The 26,666-nt window shown below is 37.6% G+C and overlaps 1 protein-coding gene across 3 annotated transcripts in view; it reads right to left on the minus strand.

Annotated features, from left to right (window-relative positions):
- Positions 1-26,666, minus strand: part of SDK1 (sidekick cell adhesion molecule 1) — a 387,985-nt gene that overhangs the window by 280,967 nt on the left and 80,352 nt on the right. For all 3 annotated transcript variants that reach the window (XM_065644569.1, XM_065644568.1, XM_065644570.1), the window contains exon 2: positions 1,327-1,486. In XM_065644569.1, coding sequence (XP_065500641.1) covers positions 1,327-1,486 — 160 coding nt within the window. The remainder of the gene's footprint in view (positions 1-1,326; positions 1,487-26,666) is intronic.

A 26,666-nucleotide genomic window follows, 5' to 3' on the forward strand; every position in this document is an offset into this window, starting at 1 on the left:
AGAACAAACTACTATGGGGTCAAAGTTTAAATTTTGCAACTGGAATTTTTATGTCTAAGCACATCTCTTCCTTGCTTTCATTCATCCTAATGCACCTATGCCATATAATTCTTTTTGGAAGCTTAATGCTTTGCATTTCTATAAAATCAAACTCCCTTTTGGCTTATCTCTAACTGTGGTATAGGAGTAGGGCTGCAACTTCTAAATGAATATTTTATATCTATGCTATTTTATCATTATAAACCAGTAGTTTCCTATCTTAACCACCTCTGCAGCAGATGTTTTCATTAGTAATTGATATGAAAAATATAACTAATGTTAGGTTACACTTTTGAAAATCTTTGAGAAAAGTCATTATGGACTACCTTGTGTAACAATATAAAACTTGAAATCATTCTCTGCATTTTTAGATGAATCTATACTGTAATTTCTGTCTGTAGTGATGGAGCACAACCTTTTCCTGCCTTAAGCAATGTAAACACAGAAGTGCAGTATTTGGCTCGGTTTGCTAAAGCCACAAGTGTTACCCAAGTGCTGCGTTTGTCACACACTCATCCCTCATAACTTTTGAATTCACTAGGTAATTTCAACAAAATTTGAAAGCAACAAATAAGTTGCATTAAAAGTTTCTGTAAGGTTACAGAAACTGCCAATTGCATAGGGGAGACGCAGTTAACTCCTCCATTAAAGAAAAGCAGACAAAACTTGGCTGTTTTACGCTTTGATCCTTGACCAGCCAACTACCATTTAGCAGCAAAACTGCAGCTGATAAACGCCAGTGTGGTTTTTCTCTTCCTTGCTGGGATGTTTTTCTGGAATAGGGAAGAAATCAGTGAGGTCCTGGGAGCAAAGCGCATAATCACAGAAAAATCGTTTGTTAAACTGTAACATTAATTTTCATATTCTAAAAGTGAAACCAGAAGTTTCCATGCAATTTAAGACAGACCACATTCTTTTAGATCTTATTGAATAGTCCCATTGAGCTTAGCTTTGTTCAAGGATAAGTATCATTTCATAGATAACATTTAGCTAATGAATATACCTGCTATTTATTACAAATATAAACAAGGTTACATCTCCAGCAAAAAAGCATTTTTGGTACATAATTCTACGTTAGGACCCTTGCTTTGGAGTGTGAAATATTTTTAGCAAAGGAGATTCTCTCATAGAGATCTTAGCTGTTTACAAAAAAAATCTTTTTTCATGAAGTAATGTACCAGTATCTACAAAGGTGTTTTGAGGTACTGGGGATTTTGGCAGGGAGTGTTTGCTTTGGGTCTTTTTGCAATGACACTTAGAGAAGGCAGTTAGATAGCTTTTATTTACTTATATTCACTGGAGTAGGCGGTGATTTCACTGTCATTGTGCAACCACTTGAATTCCAAGGGCCAGCTGCCTTCAGCAAGGCACGTCAGGACCAGCCGATTTCCCTCCAGGTGTATCTGAGGCAAGCCTGGTTCCGTCTTGAAGTACGGTGCAACTTCATCTGAAATAGAGAGAAAACGGGCCTGTAAGCTATTTAAGCGAGTACAGTATACACCGCAATATTCAGCTCATTTCTTCTCAAAATGGCCAACACAAAACAAGAGATAACGTGATGCAGCACTCAAAGCTTACACTGCTGTATTCATAACTAAGCTTTATCTTTAGAGGCAGAATTTGCAAGATCTTGATAACCTCCATCCTCGGTACTTGTTTAGAAGAGAAGTGCCCACTCAGACAAGCTTTTGTCCATGTTTACTGTTCATACATAGGAGAATTTCAGCATTGTCTACTGTGACAGGCACTGAACAGCCCTATTGGCGCTTTTTTCTCCCCTTCTCCTCTGTGAGGATTAAATCCGCTCAAAGCTATTTTTTATTTCTTGAATAGAAACCAGAAGAGTAATCTTGGATATAAATGATTATCACAGCAGGAGAAGTCTCAGGGTAAATGAAGAATTTTGTTAGAAAAAAAATAGTATAGAAAAGACACCTCACAAAATGGCAAGATTAATGTGTTTTTGAACATCACTGCCAACCAAAATGCGTTAAACTGTACCACCTGAACCACTAACGTTTTTTAAATCAGGGTATGTCCATAATGTTTAAGGGTCACATGCAGTCTCAAACTCTTGTTCTCCTGTGGATCAAAAATGCTCAAAATACTCCAAGCAGCAAAATTCTCGACTGGTAAATTGCCAAAGCTCCACTCAAACACGGATTTATTACAAGTCTGCACCGGTTGGAGACTGTCCCCCTTGTCACCTCTGGAAGGTTAAGGCTTTCCCACTTTACACATCAAATTCCTACTTGTAACTATGTCAGAACTACAGATTTAATCTCAGAAGTTCACAAATACCTTATATAATCAAAATTAACATGTTTATGTATATATATACATATATAAAATACACAAGTTACATTCAAGATCACAGATTTAATACAAAATATGGAGTAATGTTTAATAGGCAGACATTACTGCACTCTGATTTTAAGCAGTGCAGAGTGTGTGTGTGTATTTTATATACCAAATAATAAAAAAGAAGATACACAAATGTTCTCTCCATACTAACCACCCAGTTAAATTGCTAATCTTTTAAAACTTATTTTAGGTTAAGCTCAGGTATTTTTATACTTGTGATTTAAAGAGTTCAAGCTATCTTTTACAGCTTATGGGGAAGTGACCTCATGTACTATTCAAGGCTGGCTGAAATTTTTGAATCGCCAGGTCACGTACTGTAATGTGTAATAGCTGAGAGGCACCAGACAGCAACCACACGCACGAGGAAAGGAGGAGCTCAAGGAAAGGGGTGTCGGGGGCTTTCGAGGTGCCCAGAGCTCCCCCGAAGGCTGGAACAGCAGCGGGTCTGCGCCTCGGCCGGCACCGTCAACCTCTGAGCCCTTATCTTGGGCTTTGTCCCTTATCGGGGAATTGTTATCGCTCCGCAGACCACATGGCGACAGCCCCATCCTCCTGTCCCAGGGCAGCGGCTCTGAGCCGTCGAGCAGCCCCAGCTTGGCTGTTGCCAAATTCTAAGCTGCAACTGGCTATCAAGTTGACCACCAGCTGCGTACGCATTTGATGATTTGTATTCACAAACTGTCCCACTGGTTTTTAGAATTTAACTTCAGAAAGATGTAATTATTTCTGCAGGAAACCAGTACATCATCTTAAAGCGATACTTATAAACCATTACACAAAATCTGACCTAACGAAGGGAATTAAAAACTGTATTTTGAGGTGAGGTCCTTTTCTGTTTTAAGTAATTCGTTTTTTCAAGCAAAGTGATTAACGGCTAGTGCAGGTCAGTAATATTTTCTTTAAATTTGATAGACGGGAAGCTATGACAATTCGAAATATGAGAAAACAAGAACAGTTCCAAACTGGCAGATAGTCCCAGGCAAACCAAAGATGCTTTGTGCACTTCACTCCATTACATGACTGAGATTATATTCTGCAAAACTTTTTTTGTTGTTTTAATAACTGTAAATACTGTGAATAATTCTTATCTCAATTCCCATTTTCTCTCAACTAACGAAATCAACCAATATTTTAAAACTATCAAGGAAAATTTAAGACAGACACGACATTACTGTGGAATACAGTTATTTTACCCAGAGCAAAAAGCAATTTTTTTTACAAAGACATTTCTAAACAAGTGAGGAAACGTTAAATCCTTCCAGAGGCTTCTTATATGCTTCAGAGAGTGTCCCAAAGGAGTCAGGAGACAGACATTGTACCCTCACAGACTGAAGGGTCAGGATTCCTGTGAGACAAGAGGTGCTGGCAGGGAGCTGTGCTGGAACTGGGGGGAAAGGGCTGGAACCGGGGTCCCTGTGAGTCCTGCAGTACAGGGTCCAACTGGTAAATTGAAATGATTAGTGCCGAGTCCCCTGAAAACAATGGTATTTACCCTGCTCGTCTCTAGAGGCTCATGAAATCACCATGTTAAACTGTTCCTTCCTGAAGAAACTCGAGTCATTCACGGAGACTGCAATGAACCCCGTACCTGCACTAGAAACCTCTACCCAAGTAATTTGTTGATCCTGTTTTTCAGTGACACAAAGACTCAAGCAGCATAACCTCCTTCATTATTTCTCTCTGAATTATCCACTTACTTCTTCTGGCTTTCCAAGAGCAAATGATTTATTTGAAAGACAAAGAGTGCTGCCGGCAAGTCTGTCATTCAGCCCTGCATTTCCTACTGAAATATTCCAAACCCAGTGATGCTGCAACCCACTCAGGGCGATTTCCCATTTAAAGTATCATAATCAAGCTGGTTATACATGAAAATTATTCTCAAAATTCAATCCAATTCTAGGAGAAGCTAAAATTTAATAGACCTATGGGAATATTTTTATAAAGAATATAGCATGCTTTATAAATTAGCCCAGCTCTCTGGAAGATTTACTTAAGCCTTCGGAGTGATTTTATTTTCTCGTCTTTTATTCCTGACGTTCTCATCAATCACATACCATCAGTTTATCAAATTCAATTATGTAATCAGAGCTCACTAAATATTCACTGCAAGCAGAAATGAAAATAAAATACTGAGCAATGATTCCATGAAGAAAGGTAGCGGTAAAGCTTGGATGAGTTTGGCGTTTCTGCAGCACAAAGCTGCTCACACTGCAGACACAAGATCAAACCAGTCCCGCACCCTCAGCTTCCCACCTTTCGGCTGTAATGGAAAGCAGAATTTTAAGCCGGACCTACAAGGACAAGTTTGGTCGTTATAGAGCACCCCAAGGAAACTGGAAAAAAACAGCAGGAAAAACGAAAGCCATCTCAGAAAGAAAATTGTAGGAACAGAAGAACTGGTTAAGGGATAGTAGATACAAAGGGGTTATTTAATAGGCATGAGATATTGCACTTCATTAATTAAACACAGGAAGGGCTCACCATAAGGCTAAGCTTGGCCAATCAAGGGTTTAGAAGCCACGAGAGCATCAGAGTTTTTATTCTCTTGAAAGACAAAGAAAAAAGCTAATAAAAAGCCTAAGTCCTAGAAACAGGAATAATAAAACACTAGAATTAATATTCTTAGCTAAAACAGTCTCCCGCCTACAATAAAAAAAAAAAGCAAGCATTCCTGCTATACACTGTTCTGCTGTACACTGTTGCTATCTCCTAAATGCTAAATGTGTTAATACTTCCAGGCTCTCTGGCTCTTCAGCTAACCTGATTTAAAATAAAAATAACAATTTAAAAATTATTCGAGTGGCAAAGAAGAGAGGATAAGGTGACAATCTCTGGGCAAATATCTACAGCTTCTACAAATTTTCATCAAGTCTGCTCACCAAACTTGCTAACATCCTGACCAGTATCCTTAAAAGGATGCTGCAGATTTATTTTAACGTAAAGCTCAAGAAAAAAAATTGGGCTAAATATACCAAAAGTATCTGGAAATTTGCTCCAAAATTTGTCTGCCTTGCTTTTGTGCATCATTAAACTGCAAGAGTTCCATTGTACTGGCAAGTTAGCCCATCTCTCCTTTCTTTCTTCGGTACATGCAAAGCTTAGATGGATTTTATCTCCAAGTATCGTTTCAGAAGCTAATGCAACAATGCCCATACACATTTGTTTGGATTGATGTTGACATTTAAATACAACAATGGTGCTGTATGCAATTGTTATCTACTTTATCCCCAGCCCTAGCGGACGAGATACATCACAGGACAGCTGAGAGCTCACTCATACTTGATTCTCCCTGAAAATCACCTTTGGGCATGAACTTACTGTAAGAGGAGACGGCAGTTGACCAAACAGCTTCATACTGAATGGAATAGCAACACAAATTCCAAGAGTTGCTACTCATTAGTTAATCAAGGGAACCTAATGTCATAAGGATAGCAGGAGTGAACATGACTACTGTCTCAGGGACCTCAAACATACCCTCTAATAAACACATTAACAAAGTTTGGCTAATGGTTCTTAGCCCTCTAACAGCTTATGTTTATAAAATACATACATCAAAGCCAGGTTAAATAGACCTTCCAATTACTCCAGGGTGCTCCTAGATCTTGAAAGCAGTCCTGTCCCTCAGGAATTCATGTACTTTAATTAAAGACGCAATTTCATCTTGAACACCTCTATCCTACTGAGGAAAGGAAAGTCACCCTATTCCAGAGAAGTACCACATCACTTGCATCAGTGAAAAACACTGCAACCACCCTGTTAAAAACCTCAGTATTTTTTCCTCCAGAAATGTCAGGTATCAATAGTTACAGGTAAAATCACACACTCACATCTTGAGGAAATCATTTACTGGAGTCCTGAATACACTCAGAGGAAGAATAATGCGGTGAGCGCAGAGAACAGGTTCAGTTATCCCCACTGCCCTTGCTATTTGCCTTTGATATTTATCTCTACTTTTAAGTCATTTTTAGGTGAGCCAATATTGAATACTAAAAGTAGATTAATCTGTTCATAAATCAGCAAGTCAGAGCAAATACAGCTTAATCGCTAAGAAATATCATTTGGGCAGCTGTCTTTCCATTGCTCAGTTCATCCAACAGATATGATACTGAAAATAAATTTTTGACCGAGATACATTTTTCAATAAATCCAAACAAAAATACAATTGTTTTATTAAAAAACCCACACTTATATTGATTTTGGCTTATTAGTCCCTAGTCAAAGCATGATGCACATCATCCTTTCTACATATGCATATGTAGAGCTACAGTCACCCGACACAGAAAAATAGAGAACACAATATCTCTGAGGAATTTTCCAGGAAAATGAGACTGGGTAAATAAATTACGCACAGAGGCTGAACAAAGAGCTCAGGAGAAGATCAACAATATAGAAATGCTTTTGCTCTCTCTTTTCGCAAGGAAAAGGGATACGAGGCATCTGAAGGTAGGTTAACAACAACTGCCACAAAATAACTATTTTAAAAGATCCATCTTGGGGACTGAGCGCACAATAGAAAAGTATAGTTACATTAAAAAGGAAGCTCGAGTCAGGAAACCCCAACTAATGACAGGAAGAATCTTTTCAGTAATCCAAAGAAAGTGGATACAACTATGGACAGCAGAAGCCCATCAAGAGCAGATTAAAGTTCAGCTGGGCCATTCACGGGCTGGTGTTTCAGCTGAACACGAGCTGCTCTGAGCTGATCGTCAGCTGGGAAATCAGGACCATTTGCTCATTCCCAACTTTGACACAGAAAATATTTTTCCTTTTTCCTTTTCAAAAGGACCTTTTAATCTCATTATCTTGGTTCCTGACACATGCATACACATGCTAGCTCTGGATGCAAGTTGTATTCTCTTGTGGAAATGAACTTCAATAGCTTCTGCAGCATAAAAATCTGGAATTATTAGACAGTAAATCCTGGGAAATGTACCAGGAAGTCAGATTCGACTCAGATATATTTGAATCAATCTTCTTGAGAAGTCAAACCTTCTAAAACGCATTGGTGAGATGCTGTGAAAGTTAGCATATGATCTATTCATAAACTGCCAACAATGTCAAACATACATTAGAACATTCAGTCACTTCAACTGTATGGACTTGCAGGAAGGCTATTCCACCCAAAATATTGGAAATCTGAGATTCAAATTTTCCTGCTTGGAAGCATGACATAAATCACTGAGTACAATAATTAAATTTAAACTGCATTTTACTACCTCAGTCTAAGTCTGGATTTGAAAGGACTGATGCATCATAGTGAATATTTCATTAAATATGAGGTTATTTTTCAAACATACTGCCATAGTTAAGGATTTTCACACAATGGTATAAAGCATTCCTTTAAAGTGGATTTCTTGAACTTTTATCAAAGACGATATCTGATTTTATATTGGAATAATACTGAAGTAACTGTATTTTAATCAGTCTTTCCTCCTCAATTCCATAAGTCAAGTAAACGAGCCCACACTACCCATTTTGTCCTCCTATAGATAAGAAAGATAACCTGCTTGTTGGATGCCTCTATTACAGTCTCTAAATGCAAATACAGTATCAGCTGCGGTTGATGGATAGTGCTTTTAAAGGTTTAATTGGGGATGGAATTAAATTGTTTTAGGACTCAGCAAGTTCTGTGAGGAAACCTACATATTTCTAGAATAAGTGACATTTATTTCTTTTAAATGCACAGTCACTGGGAGACAAGATTTCAATGGGTACATTTTTTTGCCTCAAATAGGTCAAATAACTAATTGGCAAGTTAGTTATTGGGTAATTGCCAATCATATGTTTGATTTGGACAGAAGAAATATTGAATTTAAGATTGCATACCTGTTGCACACTATCCCAAGAGGAAAACTAAATATTCTGTAATGTATAGTTATGATTAGCTTTCAACAATTCAACAGAATAGGAGTCCCCGGTGGCAAGAATGAATGTTTCACACTGATGAGTAAGTAGATTTTTCTTTTTTCTTTCTTATTTTTTTTCCCCAATTGAAGCATCAGTTCTCTATTTCAGATTTACCTGAATGGCACTGCAAATTCCATTTGGCTTCTAAGATCCTCATTTCTTGATGCAAACAGACCAAATATTTTTCCCAAATTTTGACTAATACATAGTATTTTTTAAAAGACCAAACTTCGCAATTCATTCCTTTAGAAACTTCTACAGTTCTAAGATACCTCACAAAATGACTTGCTACAGGAAAACCTGTTTTAATATTTCCAACCTTTCTACCTTGTTTTAAGGCACAAATATTTCCTGTTACATCTCTTAGCTTTCTTCCCTTTTTCCCTATGAACATCTTTAGATGAACCATAAAAACGTATTTGCGTGTTAGGCTGAGACAAGACAATAGGAAGAAAAAAGCTACAGCAGGGGTTTTTATAATAATAATTATAAATGTACTATCACTGGTTGCTTAACAGTCCTTAAACATAACCTATTCTTTGCATTCATAAAATCTACTCCCTAACACTCTGTCAACTATTTAAAGACCATCCTTTCGATCACTACAGGATCACTTCTTGAAGAATTCCCTTTTGAGAAAAAAATTACTTGAGTTTCATTATAAACACTCAAAACAGAACCAAAAGGAAGAAGAACCACAGAAGCACAAAACAGAATGTTTACTGGACTTGGGTTCTGACAGAACAAAAGCAGTGCTCAGTAGCATCACTACATTTCAAATTCAGCATAAAACTCTCTTGGTTATCCCCAAATACACTCAGATATTCCTACATGCAACTGTATCATTCTTTTCTTAAAATGGATTGAAGTGATATCATTTTAACTGAGCCTCAAGCAGCTCCTGATGTATTAACCTGAAATCCCACTAAGGTTTCCTTTCCCCATTTGATTTCTACACCTCATGTTTCAGTTTCATTTTGACCTCCCGTAACACATTAGTTGAGTCAGGGAGAAAAAAAAATGGCTTGTATATCTAAAATCATAGTTTTATGGATTCACAGAATATCTGCTGCAAGATTAAAAATCATGAAGCTACAGATGATGTTCTTAAGTTTAGTATAGTTCATCCTCAAAAAAAAGGCTGCAGATTTATGTTTGGAAAATTCATGAGGATATCTTAAAGTTACTGAGAGGAAAAAGCAGGACAACATACAAAGGGGGCAAATAAAAGAGAACCCATCAACTACCAAAATGAAACCAAAGCCTCCAGAGAAACCTACATCATCTCCAGGTTACCTTTGGTATCAAAGCTCAGCCTCCATGATTTTTATATTCTCTGCATATCCAGTGATGTTTACAGAGACTTGCAGGGCTCTCAAGGAAATAAGTTGTTACTGTCCAAAGCGCAGTACCCAGCGGGCGGGAGGCAAAACTGCCTCGCGGAAAGAGAAGTCAAATGTAGCAGGATTTCCTTCGTTATTTTAACTGAAAAGGAAGCCACTGTTGCTACTATAGAATCTACAATCTCCAAGCACTGTAGGGCCAGGCTGCTCATGCTGATATCTATCCACATATATATATATCCACTATACATTCCAACTGACAGCAGGATGAAGACAGGATGAAATCCTACAGAACATTTAACAGAACAGAAAAAATGAAAACATAAAGATGCTTTCCATATGTTTGTCCTTAGTATAAGAGGTATTCTCAGTCGGTTATTTTGTAGACGATAAATTAAATCACAAAGGTTAACAGCTGAGGAGGGTCTGGAAGTCCCAGATCAGAACCACCGGAGCAGCAGCAGGAGATGATGACACAACAACGGCACCAACAGACTTGAGAGCCACGTGAGGCCACCTATTTATTATTTCAAGGAGAGAATTATTTCTAAAAAGAAAAGCAGGTATGAGTATCCATAAGATATAAACACACATCTCTCAATAGGGGTACTGAAGGGGAAATTATTCACGCAGAAACCTTTGTTTAAAACAATGCGCGCTCCTTTACTGCTGTTATTTTGTTTACATGTAGCTTGTAATTTTCTTTTTTCTTGACCTTTAAACCTGAAAGATGCAAATAGGTTTATAAATTGGATAAGGCCTGCCTCAACCAAGGCAAGTCAAAGGATCTCAAGGGTGGTAAGCACACAATGACGGGCTATACTGGACAGACAGGATTATTCATATCCTTTTCTGATTAAGATATCTGATTAAGACCAAAAAAATGCAATCACGGCACAGTTCAAAGTTCACAGAGCTCAACTGAAATATTCCCCTCATCTTAAATCAAACTCTGGAACAGGCACCCGGTCAGTGCTTGAGTCCATGAGAGAAGCACAAAGGGATCTTTGCAGAGCTCTCCAACTTGTGCATAGGGCTGGATACCGCCCTGCACACAAAGAGGGGGATGAACCTTTGGGTAGTCAAAGAGGGGGATGAACCTTTGGGTAGTCAAAGAGGGGGATGAACCTTTGGGTAGTCAAAGAGGGGGATGAACCTTTGGGTAGTCAAAGAGGGGGATGAACCTTTGGGTAGTCAAAGAGGGGGAGGAACCTTTGGGTAGTCAAAGAGGGGGAGGAACCTTTGGGTAGTCAAAGAGGGGGAGGAACCTTTGGGTAGTCAAAGAGGGGGAGGAACCTTTGGGTAGTCAAAGAGGGGGAGGAACCTTTGGGTAGTCAAAGAGGGGGAGGAACCTTTGGGTAGTCAAAGAGGGGGAGGAACCTTTGGGTAGTCAAAGAGGGGGAGGAACCTTTGGGTAGTCAAAGAGGGGGAGGAACCTTTGGGTAGTCAAAGAGGGGGAGGAACCTTTGGGTAGTCAAAGAGGGAGATGAACCTTTGGGTAGCAGCACGTGGAAGAGCAGGCACTAATCACGGGCCAGATCAAAGGCGCTTTGCAAGCCTGACATAAACCGGCTACCTTAAATTTTCCCCCAATATCATCACGTATTTCTGTGTCTTTTACACTAAACTCGTTCAGAACTATCCAAGTGGAATGTTTTCACCACCTCAGGGATAACACATCTAGAGAATGGAACTATTTTCAACAATACTGACGAAACACATAATTTCCTCTTGTCAGAAGTTGGAAGAAACATATCATTGCTCTTGAAAACACAGATCAGCTTGACATATCTGAAGGCAAAAAAAAAGGAGTTAGTTTATTAATCTAGGTATTTTATTTAATTTTCTTTGGGTTATAAATAAGCAACAAGTTAATACTGTTTTCAGCTTTTGACAGTTCTAACGTTAATTACATGTAAGGGATTTTATAAATCAATACTTCTTACACAAAGTGTTATTTAACTTGCCAAGTGTAGCACTAGATCAATGCATTTACTGTTCTCGCTAACATTGATGGATGACATACATCAAAAGGATATGTAAAGGAAAAATAAAAGATTTATTTATAAGTCAGACAGGGTTAAACCCCAGTTAGGCAGAGAGGGAACTTAAAATAGTGTTTTGAAAATAACGTCAGAACTTTATTGTGATCTGAGAGGTTTTCTTTTTTTAGGGTTGAGGGTTTTTTGTTTGTTTTAATGCCAAGGTCTGAAGCTATCATAACCAGATTGCTCTGTGTACAGAAATATTACGTTAACTCTGTGTATTCTGTAGGATGTAGGAGCAATAAATTGCACCTCCCAGACTTTCAGTACAGAGTACCTCTACCTAAACATGCTGCTAGGTGACCAATAAAGCACAGTTGATAATTACTTTACCATTTGCAAACATGCTACAGTGAACACACTTCAAATTTTAAAAGATTTACAAGTAAAATTTTGATTGTAAATCAGCTTCAAAGATTGCATTCACTGGACCATGAACTGTAATAAAAGAAACTACTCAGTTAAAAATCATTCAAAAAGCTACTACTAATGCATGCGAACATCTTGAAGGGACACACAGCTCGCAGTAGTATTAATATTATTTGAGTCATTCGTAAAGAAGATATTAAGTATGTTAAAGTCAGAAAATTCCAGAGAAATGAAAGATTACTCTGTGAGTAACAACAGAAAAATCAATAAAATATTGGTTAAAAGCCATTATCAGAAACATGTATATATACACGATGTATAATTATGAACTGAAAGAGAAGGGAAAATTGTTTTCCTTGCAGCATGAACAGATTTCTCAGGACAGAAGTAATAATTACTCAATATATTACATCCAAACTACAGAACAGACAAAAAAGTCCCTTTATATAGAAAATTATCATCAGGAGCAGCTTTTTAAAGTTGTAAAAGGTTAAGAAATGTAACCTTGAAGTGTTATCCTTCGCAAGTAATTCGTGTATCATATATTTTAGTGTAATTTATCTGACTAGCAAATAAAAAGGCACCTCTGTATTGTATTTTATGTATATATATTATATATATTACTCTGGACAACAGTCATAAGAAACGACAAGGAATGACGACCATCTCCTAGTCATGTTAGTATGCTTATCAAATAATTAACAAAAAGGAATGTGAACAAGAGTGGTGAGTCTAACTCAAAGGGAAAAAAAAGACCATTTATAAACTTTCCCTCAAACCTGGAAGGAAAAAGATGAAATTCTATTTAACCAAAGTTTTAAAAGAAAAAATAAATGAAACCACTTAGTGTACTAGCTAAGGCATGTCTTGGAGGACAGTGTAATACTTTCCATGAGACGGCCAATTAACACAAGGAAAGTCAGGAGATTGTCTTTTATCCCCGCACTACCTTTAACAATTTAGAAGAATGATTTTTGTCAAGGGGAAGTGTTTGGTCTGATTGTTTGAGACAAAATACTCAAGCTCTGAAGACAAAGTGGATCAACTGCTTTAGGTAAAGCTTGGGTTTTTAAGTTGGGTACAATTTTGTGCAAGCCCTCAGTCACCTTAAAGGGATGAGAAAATATTACCCGAGTGCAATGTGAGAATTCTGCATAGGGAACCTTTCTGCCCAGTTTTAACTGGTGAGTCAGAAGAAAGGCAGAGTCCAGTTGCAACTGTAACACACAGTGATTTGCAGAAATACAACGTGAAGCTCAGTCTCATCTCACTGCTGCAGAACACACAAGTTGTCAAAAAAGAAAACAACTGCCACACTCCGACAATGTTACACGTATTATACTATATCATAGTCCTACTCTCATGCAATCCAGCCCAGAAGCACCTGACGGTTTCTGCTGGAGCTTAATCAAATAAATACAAAGTCTTGCTAATATCTGCTCAGCAGCATGAAACAAATCAAAGAGCAAACCTCTCTTCTTTGCTTTGAACTTGGATGACCTGGCAATAATCACGATGTATATTCAAAAGGAATATGGAATAAGCCTGAACTCCGATTCATGAAAACTCCTGTATCCTGGGACAGGAAAGCCCTGGGCAGGTTTACAAGTTCTATAAATTTGCTCACTGGGGGAAAACAATCTGCCGAGTGAATTCTCTGCAGGATTTCACTAGTCCCTCCAGTCATCTGTTTCTGCTGTATATATCCACATATATCATCAAGCTGACAATTTAGAAACTGGACCAGATGGATGTATAACCCAAAACAGTGTTGTTTGTTAAATCTAAAAGCTATTAATCAAAATAATTTCCTTTATTAAACTGTGGGAGAAAGGGACAAATATAGTTGACGTATTACACATATTTACGAGGACAATTACAGGACAATACTGACTGAGGTTATTTTCACCAGACTCCACCAAAGAAAAATGTTGACAGCAGAAATGTTCTTCCTAAAAAAAGCAGATTATTGCAGGACAAAGAAAGCAGGGAAGGGCACCTAACTGCTTTCCTTGAGTAGATAAGGCAGGGGAAATAATTACATTCTCACAAAGGACTGGCAACTTCAAGTTATTTTTAAACAAAGAGCAGCTCTTTGTCTACCTCGAGCACTAACTTGTTCTAGAAAAGCCACGGGCGAGACTAGACCAGAGTCGGCTTCAACTTTCACCAGACACTTAACGCCAACCCAGCCTGGGCGACTGGAGGTTTAAGATGCACAAATGATACTTAGTTCTCTCCCTCTTCTGACCCTGCAATTCCTCACATATTTAGGCACAGGATTGAAAAATATCAATGTATACTTTCTGTATTTCCAACCCAAAGCCTCCTAATAAAATCATGGATCTGAAGTGCAAACGAAAACGTTTCCATTCTAACAAGAGAAAAAACTTGTACAAACAAATTAGAGAAATAGAGTCTTCTAAAAATAACTGGAAAACGGTTCCTTAAATGTCAAAAGAGGATTTACAAACGAAAGGAAAGCTTGTAGCTATTTGCTTAATAGACAAAGCCACAAATTTTTATAGATTAACTCTTTTGGAGGAGGTCACTGAGCCAGAACCCAGCTGTAATCCTTTAGTGATACTCTGATATATTGCGAACAAACCTCATTTTGCAAGTTGTAATTGCGAGGCAGAACACAGAAATTAAAGCAATCCCAGCGAGCGAAGTTCGCGGGCGGCCTCCTGGGCACCTCTTCTCTTACTGCTGTCGCGGTGCGAATAAAGAAGAAAGATGGAAAAAGTGTGTGTAATGTACCTAGTTCTTAAAGAAATTAACATCTGAAGTGCAAAAAGGAAAAGAACGGTTTGGCCCAAATATCATTTAACTTTCTGTGGTATATTCCAAACACACTACAGTTATTATTATTATAAGGGGTTATCACGTAAATACTCCTATTAATACGCTTCTCACAGTCAGAGCTTTTATTGATGTAGTTTATGAAAATGTCTCTTGCTAGCATAGATTTTAAAGGGCTTGTTTAAGGAGTAAATCTTCTGAATCACATTCTCAGCCAGAAACCCTGTCTGACTTAAAAACAGACTGAAATGTTAGCACATTATTACCAGCTCATTAAGAAGCAAATTAGTTGTTTTACTCTGTTTAGCAATACTCAACAGGTACATTTTTTGACGCTGTTTCAATGTGAAAACACATTAAATTAACATGTTCTATGTTACAGGACAAATTTATTGGACCAAGGCCAAACCAGCAGCTTCACGACAATATGATAATTTCTAAATCAAAGTCATGTACATTAAATTATATAAGACACTTCTGTAAACAGGCTTCTTGACTACCCATTGTATCTGACAACAGCTGATTATATCTATCCTTCTACTTCATATTTACAACGTAACTCAAATACAATTTATTATTAAAGTACTAAATAAAATCAGTAAAAATGGTATACATGACAAAAAAGGATGACCAGAGTTGACCTTCACCTCTGCTTATGCAACCAAATGATAAACATCATGCACGCAAAGTTCAACCACAACCTCTTATTTCTCTTCACTGTGTATAGAAAACAAGTTATATTAATAAACAGTCAGCCTAAATTAGCATTAACACAATATTTATTTAGACTTTTGGCCTTTAGTTTATATCAGCTTAGTAAACAGATGAAGTGAAATAATGACAAATAAAACAATGAAGTAGTAAAAATAACACAATGATGGATTAAAATATATTGTTCTAGCTGGGAGTCAACAGGGCAAGCGCTTTATAAAAATTACGTTTTCCTTTGACAAAATCAGTACAGTACTTGCTGCTACAAGCAATAAAAAAAAACCTCCCATAAAATACTTCCGACTTCGCTTTCCATTTTAATGGCTGCAGGCAAAATTCAGAATACATTTGTCAAGTTGATATTATCAACACAACAGGGGCACGCCTGACTTGTTCTACATTTGTTCTAAAGTTCACTTTTAGAGGCCACCAGCCAAGAAAGGAGAACACAGGAAACCAAAATCATTCATACCAGGCAGACACAGTAATATACCTTCAAATATTTAAAAGTAGTTTCAGTAAATATCGCATATTACTCTGCAAGGCAATCAATCACATTCAGTTTAACATTAAAGACCAACCAATCTGAAAATTAAAGGTGATTCGCACTCTCTCTTTGCTTAGTTTAATGAGACATCCTAGTCTGATCTGTGACAACTAGTGCCAACATCTTTAACTTTTTTTCTGACATGCAAAATTGATTTCAAAGGCGGATACTTTAGAAGGCAAGAATCCCACAGAGAAGGACATAAGCGAAGCACTGTAGAAGAAAAAAATCAAATGTATAGTCCCAGCTTCACCTTCCCACCCCCCACCTTTGGCACTTAAAAATCATCTGCATCATTAGGTAACTGAAAGAAAATTCCATTGAAAATCCTTAAGTGTACCTGAACCTTATTCTTGTGCCTTTGAAATGAATACCAAGCAAATATATTAAAAACAATTCTTTGCTGGTATATATTGTTCGTGTTCTATTTTTGTTCTCTTTAATAATACCTGGACAAGGTTTTTTCACATACTTAGTGAAAGCCTGCTCTTTCATGAAAATGCTTGCCCCTGCGCACGTATTTCTTCCCATTTTAATTTCTTCGATTTCTTATTTCCCAGACTAAAATTTATACAGAGAGACTATATTAGAGACCAAAAAACAATTGCTCCAATTGTGTAACTCCATAATTTGCCTCTAGATCAAACGAATGGTTAGCTGACTTAACTGATAAAAACAATATTAACAAAATTATTTAAAAATATATATATTAAAAAAGCTCCTTATTCAACATACGCTGGTCGAAAATGCACTGAACCCTGTGCATTGAGGCTCTACATTAAGAACCGCTATTGTTGTAACAGGAATTACCGTATCATTTAATGGATTTCAAGGATAACATAGATTGGGTTTGGGCTGCTTATTTTTAATGAGGGCACAATGATATTAGGGCAAGAAGCTTCACTTTGGCACCAATACAATCCTTGTAAGAGTAGGATTTCAACAGCTGGCCTGTACAGATGGTTGCTTTTACTTACAAAGCTTTGAACTGAAGAAAGATTAAATTTATGGCTGAGGGACCTTTACCTTGCTGCTTTGCTTACAGAGTTGGCAGAGAAAAAATAGCTAAGATAGATTATAATAAATGTCTTGTTTATATTATGCACACGGCATTTCTTAAATATACAAAACACAATGTTTATTTGATTTTAGCAGCATGCAGTTTCCACTGAGTGCCCTGGAATTCTTCTGAAAAAATAAGAAATTTCAGCTTTCCTGGACTCCCATCAGAGTGTCCAGTATTACAAAAACAAAAACCAAACAAATACAAATTACAGAGGAAAAGAGTCTGAGTCAAAATCAGAAGTAACCAGTATAAAAGCAGAATGCCCACACACAGCATGACTAACGGTGTAAGCCTTTGTTCCAAGGCAATTAATCCTATTTTTCATTGCAAGTTGGAAGTCTTGAAAGAGTCATTCCCAGGGAAAATGCTGTTTTTCTTTAAAAAAAAAGGCATAATAGTGAAGGATTAGATTTGCTGTGTTGACACAACCTTAGCAAGCAGCAATAAACGTTATTCAGTGAAAACGTGTCTGTATCAAGCTCACAAAACTCAAACTACTGCACAATTCTGAGGCTCCAGTTTTGAAAGCCAGTCCCTGTGCTGACTTTTTAACGATCCCAGTGAATTCCTTGGCTTCTTAGAACTGTTCACTGCAAATCTTTTTCTGATAACGGCTGCTCACACGTCCCAAGAATATCAGCATCACTAACCGAGGGGTTTTTGAGCCTTAAAATTGGATATCAATAAACGAGATAAAGAAACTGCAAAATCCATGGCAGCTATTGCACAACTTCCAGCCTGTTACTCCCAATGAGTGCTGTAGTGCACATCAAGGTTCAAAGAAAATAGTAATTAATTCTATTCTGGCAGCCCTGTACTATTTGGAAGCCAAAACAGAAGAATCTGTGGACTTCTAAGATAAAATTTGTTTGAAATTGTACAAGAGAATTTCAGAGCTCTAAATTCTCTCAAGAGATTTAAAACTGAAACTGACCTTTCTATTTTATCAACCACATTTATTAGAGAAATACCTTTTCATAAAGAGAAGCGAACAAAATTCTGGAAGGAAACTGGGCTATTTTTATATTCTTTGGAATTCTAAACTTTACTGGAAACTCAAAACCATATGTTCCTCATCTTCTCACAGTAAACAAATATAAAATGTACCCAACAAGCAGAAGGGAAAAGTAGAGTAAAAGCTTTGAAATACAGTGTATTTCTCAGTCTCGATGGGTCAAGATATTGGTACAACTGACCTTAACTGTAAAACAAGAGAAGTACACTAGCAACTTCTTTTAATTTATCATTATATCTCACATGAGTAGATTCTAGGTCAATTGTTTTCATGGTAACTACTGCAGGCTCCTTCCTTCTATAAAACCCACTTGGAGGACTCGGTTTGTGGCATCAGCCTATTGACAAATGATTTTTGAAAATGTGACAGGTTATGGTTACAGCTTCGCACGTGTCCTGTAGGATACAAACCTCAATGGATCACATTTTCCTCCCCCAGGGGAACGCAGCTCGTTTCTAGATTGTGAATCTTGTTGCTGAAGCAAGTGCCCACACTGATATGATTTGAAAACCCCAGTCAAGAAAACATTCAAAACTACATTGTCTCCTCACTGTTCAGCAAAAGAATATTGCATCAGTGGTTCCACGTTTTCCTTCTGATCTATTTAGCTCAAACATGCTGTTTGTAACGCCGCTGTGCCTTCAGACACTAACTGTGACCAACAGAGCTACAGGACCTACCAAATCACTGCGCCTGCTTCATCTGCTGAGCATCGACCACCTGAGAAACAGGTGTCCGCGGTGCATTTCGGAGCTTACAGAACACTTCTGAAAGTGAATTAAAAGACATGGAAGGTACCAGATATCTTACAGGCCTAAAACAAAAAAATACCCACAGCAACTATACAAATAAAAAGAGCAATATCCTCTTTTATTCTGAAGGTGTCATCGGGGATAAGAATTATAAAGTATTTATATCGCACGCTTCTAATAAATAGTGTTGGATCATTACTGAAAATAAGCTTCATGAGTTCAAAATTAATCTTTGTATACACGTTATTTTGAACTGTCATACTTCACCTAAATCGATGCAGGTTTTTATTTTTAATGGTAATAGTGTTTTTGCCACATATTTCTCTATGCAAAAAGACTTGAACTATTCATTCTTGTTCAAGCTTTCAAACAGAATTTACCCTCAAGCACAGATCAGCATAAAATATTTCAGCTCAAAATTCAAGCAATTAAGAAAAACTTTCTGCAGCCAAATATGCCCTATAAAAAGTAAACATACGTAGGCAAAATAAATTGGAGTAGCTACACCAAGATAATGATATAGGTTTATGCAATGAGATACACATTTAATGCTTTCATCCTTCTTAACACTTGCTCTCTGTTCATTATCAAACACTGAAAATACTTTTCTTCTCTGAAAATTAAACATTCCAGTCACTAAACTATAAATTTCATAAAAAAACCTAACAGTTTCTTTCATGGGAACTTTTGTTCGTCTAAACAAGCTATTTAAGGGAAAATGTAATAACAGTGTGTCAATTCATCCATCTCTCTACTGATACAATGATTAGAAGTTACATACATATATATCTATCTATATTGAGAGAGATATATATAATCTTTAAGTTATTTTCCCCTTTCTCCATAGCTACCACAGCCCCTGGAAGCTACCATGACCATTCCTTTCTCTGTAGTAGACACTTTCAAATCCACTCTTGAAGACGCAATTTTCCAAGTGACTGTAAATTGTTTCCAAATTAGAGCCACAAACTGCACTGATAGAAAAACTTCGCTGCTTTAACCCCAATTGAAAAGCAAAGTTTCCTCCCTTTTATCTCTCCTGGCCACCCAAATAATAGATGACAATCATCTGGTTTACGTTAGACTGTCATTCCCAGATCTCTCACACCGATTCATTCTCAGCTTTCCCAGCACAGGCACAAGTTGTCACAAGAGCTGAGCCGCCTTCATCTCCCACATGGAATCCAGCAGCGGGAGTTCATTCGTTAGGGCAAGCAAAACATCCTGATATCAATTAAAAAGAGCAAAACGCCACAGTGACAAACACATCTTCCTGTATCTCTACAACGCTGCAATGTACTGTAAAGCAAGCACAGTGTTGTGGCAGCCAGGGAATTAATAAAGTCAAATTATGTATGGACATCCTTGTGTCTGTGAAATGCCCCCATTTTCAAATTCCAATGAGCCCAAAGTCTTCCCTTCATTCATGACTCCCCAGGCACCACCAGTCCAGTCCCATACGAACACCAGGTCCCCTCCACGTGCCCACACCTTCGTTCTTCATCAAATCCACAGTTTGCTCTGTCTCAGCCCTGGCTCCCTCCCGCTGACACTTCATCAGGCTCCGGAGATCAGGAGATGCAGCAGGAGGTTCCTACTCGCTGTTGGGCCAACCGGTATCAATCCTCTGTTGGGCGAGTCTCCGAGTCAACCACAAAAGATAATTGCTGCGATTGTATTTAATGGAAGCAGTAATCCGGATCCTTGAAACTACCCAGCTACCAATTTTCAGGAACTTAAAGAAAATTAAAATCGAGGCTTCTACACTAGATAATGATAATCAAATTATTTTCCTGTCTCTAGGTTACTCTTAAACAAATCCAATTATTTAACTAAATTTTATTAACTGAACCATCAACTTTAACAGCTCTTTCAAATTAGGTACTACGAAAATGTTTTTCCTCAAAACAATCAACTTTCTGCTAGTAATATTTAAATATAGTTTGTAATACTTCACAACTGATATTGAGCTAACAAGCTACATCCGAGCTTCAAACTTTCTTGCTGGTATTTTTAATCGAACTTTTAAAACAACATGAAGGAATTCCCTAAATTTTACTTGTTTAATATTGTAGCATGGAATTCTTTTCACACTTTGGATTTTGTTTCTTCCGTAAAAACACCTCCATCAAAAGAGTTTTCTGTATTAATCAGGAGTGGGTTTAGTGCTAAATGGCCAAAGGAACTAAAAGATCATTTGAAGATTGTCTGATAAGCTCAGAAGCCAGGGAGCAGATGGTACCACTTCAATTTTTCACTCTGTCCTTCAACAGGAAAGACATGTCCAGGTTTCAGCATTAAGAAATTCTACTGTAGTTCTACAGTTACTATTATTTCTGCTGTAATAGTTAATACAACCATATGGAAAAAATGTAGTATTGCATTGAGAGTTACCATGGAGAAAAATAAGTTGGGCAATATTCCTGAGTTTTTGACTCCTTCCTTTCATTTTTAACCTTTTTCATGAAACTGATCATTAAGCTTATCCTAGAAAAATCTGATGGGATTTTTGCACATTCTGCTTCTTTTTGTTCCAAGAAAAAGAATGTGAATATTAAAATTCAATGTACTTACAGTTTATTTAGGTGGAATAATTTGAAGCGGGAGATATCACCAGGAAGACAGCTCTTAGATGAGCCATAACTTTCACCTTAGGTGAGCAAAAACTAACGTTGCTATATTGCCAAATAGATTAAATAAGTACGAGGGTAAACCATTAAAAAGTAGCGCATCAACAAAGAAACAAACAGAACCATCCTTTAAATATGAAACAGAGGAAAGTGCGCTATATTGCAGAGGGACATTGATCTTAGGAAGCCTGACAGCAAAGCGTCCCAGCGCCTTTATTTAAATGAAGGCTTCAATGAAACTGCCGGTCTATTTTTTTTTAAGTTATGAAAAGAAGCTGTAAGACCATGCATGATGAATTGGAAAAACTTCTGATGGATGTAGCGTATATGTGTGGATCAAAAGATTTAATGTAAGAACTGTAAAACAGTATCTCAGATAAAAGTCAGACTTGCAAACACCAGATCCAACAGCTCAGAATGATCGCTGGCCTCCTCCCTCGTAACACATCTCCTTTGTCAAGTTTGAGACACGATGAGCATTAGTGAGGCCTTGGCATTGCACCGGTAATCAGACACAATGCTGTGAGTGACAGGCAAAGTTTACCGATTAAAAAGGAACCAGAGAATGGTTTGCCGAGACCAAGGGGTTTACTACTTGGAGCAAGAGAGTTGGAAATAGTTTCTATACGGGTAAATGAAAAGAGCTGGCAAAGAGATTATGGGGTAAGATCAGGACCTGTACATTTTATGCTTTCTAGCTCTTGCTGTGTGCACTTGGTACCTTTAGAGAAGTGAGTAATTAATGCTTTACTTTTGTGATGGTTTTGAGTTATTTTCATCGTGTTGCTAATCACAGAGCCAAACCCAAAACAGCTTGCAAATGCTCAATACAATTGGGCAGGTAGTAGTAAAATAGCAAGGAAAAAAAAATCCAAAACATTGTGCCTAGGAAAATGGATACAGAAGTTTCAAGTGAAAGTGGGAAGAGTGAAATGAATTTCACTCAAGATAAGGAAGGAAGGTACCTGGAAGTGTAAAAGTTTCACCCATCACAATGATCCACCTACTAAGGAAAGACCTGGAACTAATGAAATAATTCTTTCCACACTACAGGCAGAGAACCCTTCGAAATGGAATTACGTTATGAAAATACTAGATTTTAAGTCCATCTTCCTTGTTCAAGCTACTGAGGTAAGAAACGCTTAAAAAGCCTGGGGGCTTCATAGGTCGATTCAATTCAGTTTTGTAGCACAGTCTTTTCAAGGAAGATATGCTGGTGTTACAATTAAGCAAGTTACTTTTCCTAGTTTATTATTCATGATTTTAATATAAGACTCACACTTGTACTGTATCATTGCAATCCATATCCGTGTATCATTCTGTCCTATAAAGCAAAACTGGTGAAGTGTTTAGCAATTTACCACTCTGAATTATATTACAAATTTGCCTGGAAGTTGGTTTTTATACTTTGATCTAAAACTATTACCCAAGTCTTGTACAATGTAATTAAATAAATTAAACCAGCCCTTGGGGACCTTTTCCTCTAAAATGAAATTTCAGATCCAAAGAGTGTCTGTAACCTTTACTGTAACCATGTCTAAAATGCTACTTGTAATTTCACAACTAATCAGATCTTGACAGCAAAGCAGACACTTGTTGACAGAACTCCTCCTTCCTGATATCCCCAAGGATAAATTTACCACATGATGATTAAAACAAATTCTATTCTATCAGAGCCTATATTTTAAAAAGGGTATTACGAGCTCTGGAACAAGGCTTCTGGAATATTGCTGCTCAGTTACAATGCAGGGATATCATTAACTCCCTATCCCAGCCGCTGGACTGGTCAGCTCATTGATAAAACTTCATATTTCGTGACAGATAACATTCTTCTTCCAATTCAGACAACCTAAAAATCAAGCTGACTGCAATACCCAAGCTAGTAGTGATTAACCACAATAAGATGGTACCCAAAAAAGTGCAGGTGAACCCCTAATGTGAAAGGCCAGGCTTAAACATGAACCACCGACCTTGCGAATGAAGGCAAATAGTTTTTAATCCTACCTCCAGAAAAAAGTTAATCATCACTAACTGAAAAGCAAGAATCAATTGAACAGATAGTAGCTTATGCATCATTATGAAAATATACAACCGAAATATACGCAAAAAGTTAGACCCATAATGAAAGTTTCCCCTTCTTCCCCACTCCGTTCACTAATCAGGGTGCTTAATACCATGCACAGGGTATGTGATTTCATCAGGTTGTACACAAAAGTAATAGGCACGTGATATTAATAACCCGGCAGCTGCGTACAAGTTTGACGCCTCGATTCCTCCCTGTAGAAACACTTCGGAGAATCTCCAGCTGAACTGGGATCCAGCTCTGGAGCTGGGGTAACAAATGGGTCCGAGTGTCGGTTCAGAAACAGCCACCTCCAAAAGCAAGAAACAGCAACTACCCACTGTTAGCGTACCCTCTGGTGTTATTTGCTACTACCGACATGTTACAGTTTCGCAGCTGTCAGTGGCTATTGATCAAATACGTGGTTTTGTAAACCTGGATATCATCAGCCAGAAAACTGCGAGAGTCAGTAATCGCTGCTCAAGACTTTGCATACTTCACTTAACATGTTTCTCTTCTCATTAGAATGGCTTTTGTGCGAATGACATTGAGCAAGAGAATGTTCCGCCAGCTGAAAAATGTGTAATTTTGTCCCCTGCAATAGGATCATCATCTCTCAAGGGTGGCCGAGCTCCTTTGTGCCGCCGCCCGGCAATCACCACGCTCGCGTACTCTGCCATTAGCACTTGCCTTCAAGGTGTTCCCATCCAAGGTGGCACTGTAATTCCATAAGCATCAGTTGTAATCCTTGAAACCCTGTAAGAGTAAGGGCTGACTTCTCATGCAAAATCATACCCTCTTTTTTTTGCCAATTAGGCAATAGTTTGACAAGCACAACAAATAATTCTTTGACAGTCAGTTGGACAGCTCATGTGTTGTAACTTAAGCAAGCAGTAAGCACTTTGCTGAAGTGAATCTTCAGTCATCACTTCATTGTAACTAAAGACAGAATTATCAAGAAAAAGATACGGTACAAAAAGCATCCTTATGGACATTCAAGGAAAGCATTCTAATGCAGGTATTTCTGTTCTTTCCAGCCAGAAAAATAACATACTATCCATCCTGAAACACAAAGGTAACCAAGGCACTATTATGCCATTTGAAAAAGGTTCACTTTGCTAGAGCAAAGTGCTTTAATATTATTATTATTGTTATTTAATTTCAGCTACTTCTGTATGTTTCAGCTTTGAAAGCAATACCACACAGCATCAACATTTCTGATGAATAACAAGCCTGTAACAAGAATTACAAATGAGGAGATATTAAGAAAACATTAATTCCCCCATATGAGTACTTTCAAAGGTCATCTCTGTTATTTTCATTTCTACAAGCATGATCCTACCTTGTCCAAAACACCTCGGGCTTCTATCCCATTTATTTGGTTTTGCTACAGACTAGGAATAACTAAAATGCTACAATAATTTGATCTCCCTAGCAGATGAATCAATATGTCTGAAGAGCATCACTAATTATAATAAAAGTATGTTCATTAATAGTATCAGGCATTTGCATGCATAACCGATTTTTAATTTTTCAAACACATACCGCAAAGAATACAGTTACAGTGTACCTATATGAATACCACAGCATGATATCTATAAATAATCTCGAAGTGCCTGCATTTGGGTAAGGCATAACTAAAGAGATTCGTTGCACAACAGTCAGAAAACTACATAGTCAGCATCCAGCAAGCCAATATCTGCAGGAAAACAGGTAATTTATGTCAAACATATAAACAACAACAGCCACTGAAAACCCTCTTGCCCAACTCTACAGTTTGATTTTGCCAGCCACTGTGTTTACAAGTTGGGGATACAGATGAACTTTCTTATTTTGCATCTTAAAACAAAGAGACAAATCATCCTACTAATAGTTTCTCCATCATTTCAGTCTTTTTGTCCCCATAGCGAACTAAAATTTTGAGATATCCCAAGCGTAACAGGAAGGGTTAGAAAGAGGCTTTTTGATCTCCCAGCTCACTGCTCCTTACAGAGCAAAGCACCAGAAGAAATGACATTTCACTTGAGCGCCAATGAACCAGGATACTCCAGTATTTGCAGCCTTTGTAGATCTGATTTAATAATATGAGCAGCTGCCACAGAGAAAACAACTTCACTGAAGGTCAGACATGACACAACTCACTAGCAATTAAAGACCTGCGTGAAATAACTGCTGCTGTTTCTTTACAAAGTCATTAAACGGGTTAAAAGTGACTTAAACTATGGAGTCTCAGAGGGGTTTTTTGTAGCTTACAGGTGATCTTTTACTCACATGGTAACAGCAGGTAACAAGATGCAAAAATATCTGTGGCTGTTCCCTCATTCCCACAGGCCTGGTGTCTCTGTGGGACTTTGCGCAGGTTATAACCTCTCTAGATTTCATTTACCCACCTCTAAAACGTGAATAACACTTGACTTCCTCCTGGAATTCCTGTGGACACTTAGAATATTAATCCTGGCAAAGTGTTTTGAAATCAGTGAATTGAAACCAGCACAAAGCACCAAGTTTTATCTTGTGGATCTGTTTCTTATTGCCTTTACCTGGTCAAGCTCATACGGAATTAACCATGATCATTTAAATCAGTACAGCTTCTGCAATAATAACCCTGCCTACTTCAATAATTCAAAAAGGTAAAAAACCCAACACTTCAGGTTTTTCAACTTACAGACACAGTATGTACTGAGATATTACACACTTGTGTGCCCTGTTTAACACTTAGAGAAGGCCGGGGAGAAGCAGCTGTTCTATCTCAGTGAACACTGGTTAAGGATCCTTCTGAAAGCAACAATCTGTTTCATGATGTAAACCTTCTTTAAAACAGTCATGAAGTGGCCCTAGAGGATGATTTTCTGTGTTGATGTCAAAAAGCTTTCCCTTGTGTCTTTTTATGCATAAAATACATTATGTACTTCAATTCTATGGAAGATAAAACATTTTGTTAAAAAAAAACTTAGTACGCATCACTCTAAAATGTTAAATGTTTTTCTAGTCTCTATATACAAATTTAAGACCTT

The sequence above is a fragment of the Caloenas nicobarica genome, chromosome 14 (assembly GCF_036013445.1).
Source record: "Caloenas nicobarica isolate bCalNic1 chromosome 14, bCalNic1.hap1, whole genome shotgun sequence".
NCBI lineage: Eukaryota > Metazoa > Chordata > Aves > Columbiformes > Columbidae > Caloenas > Caloenas nicobarica.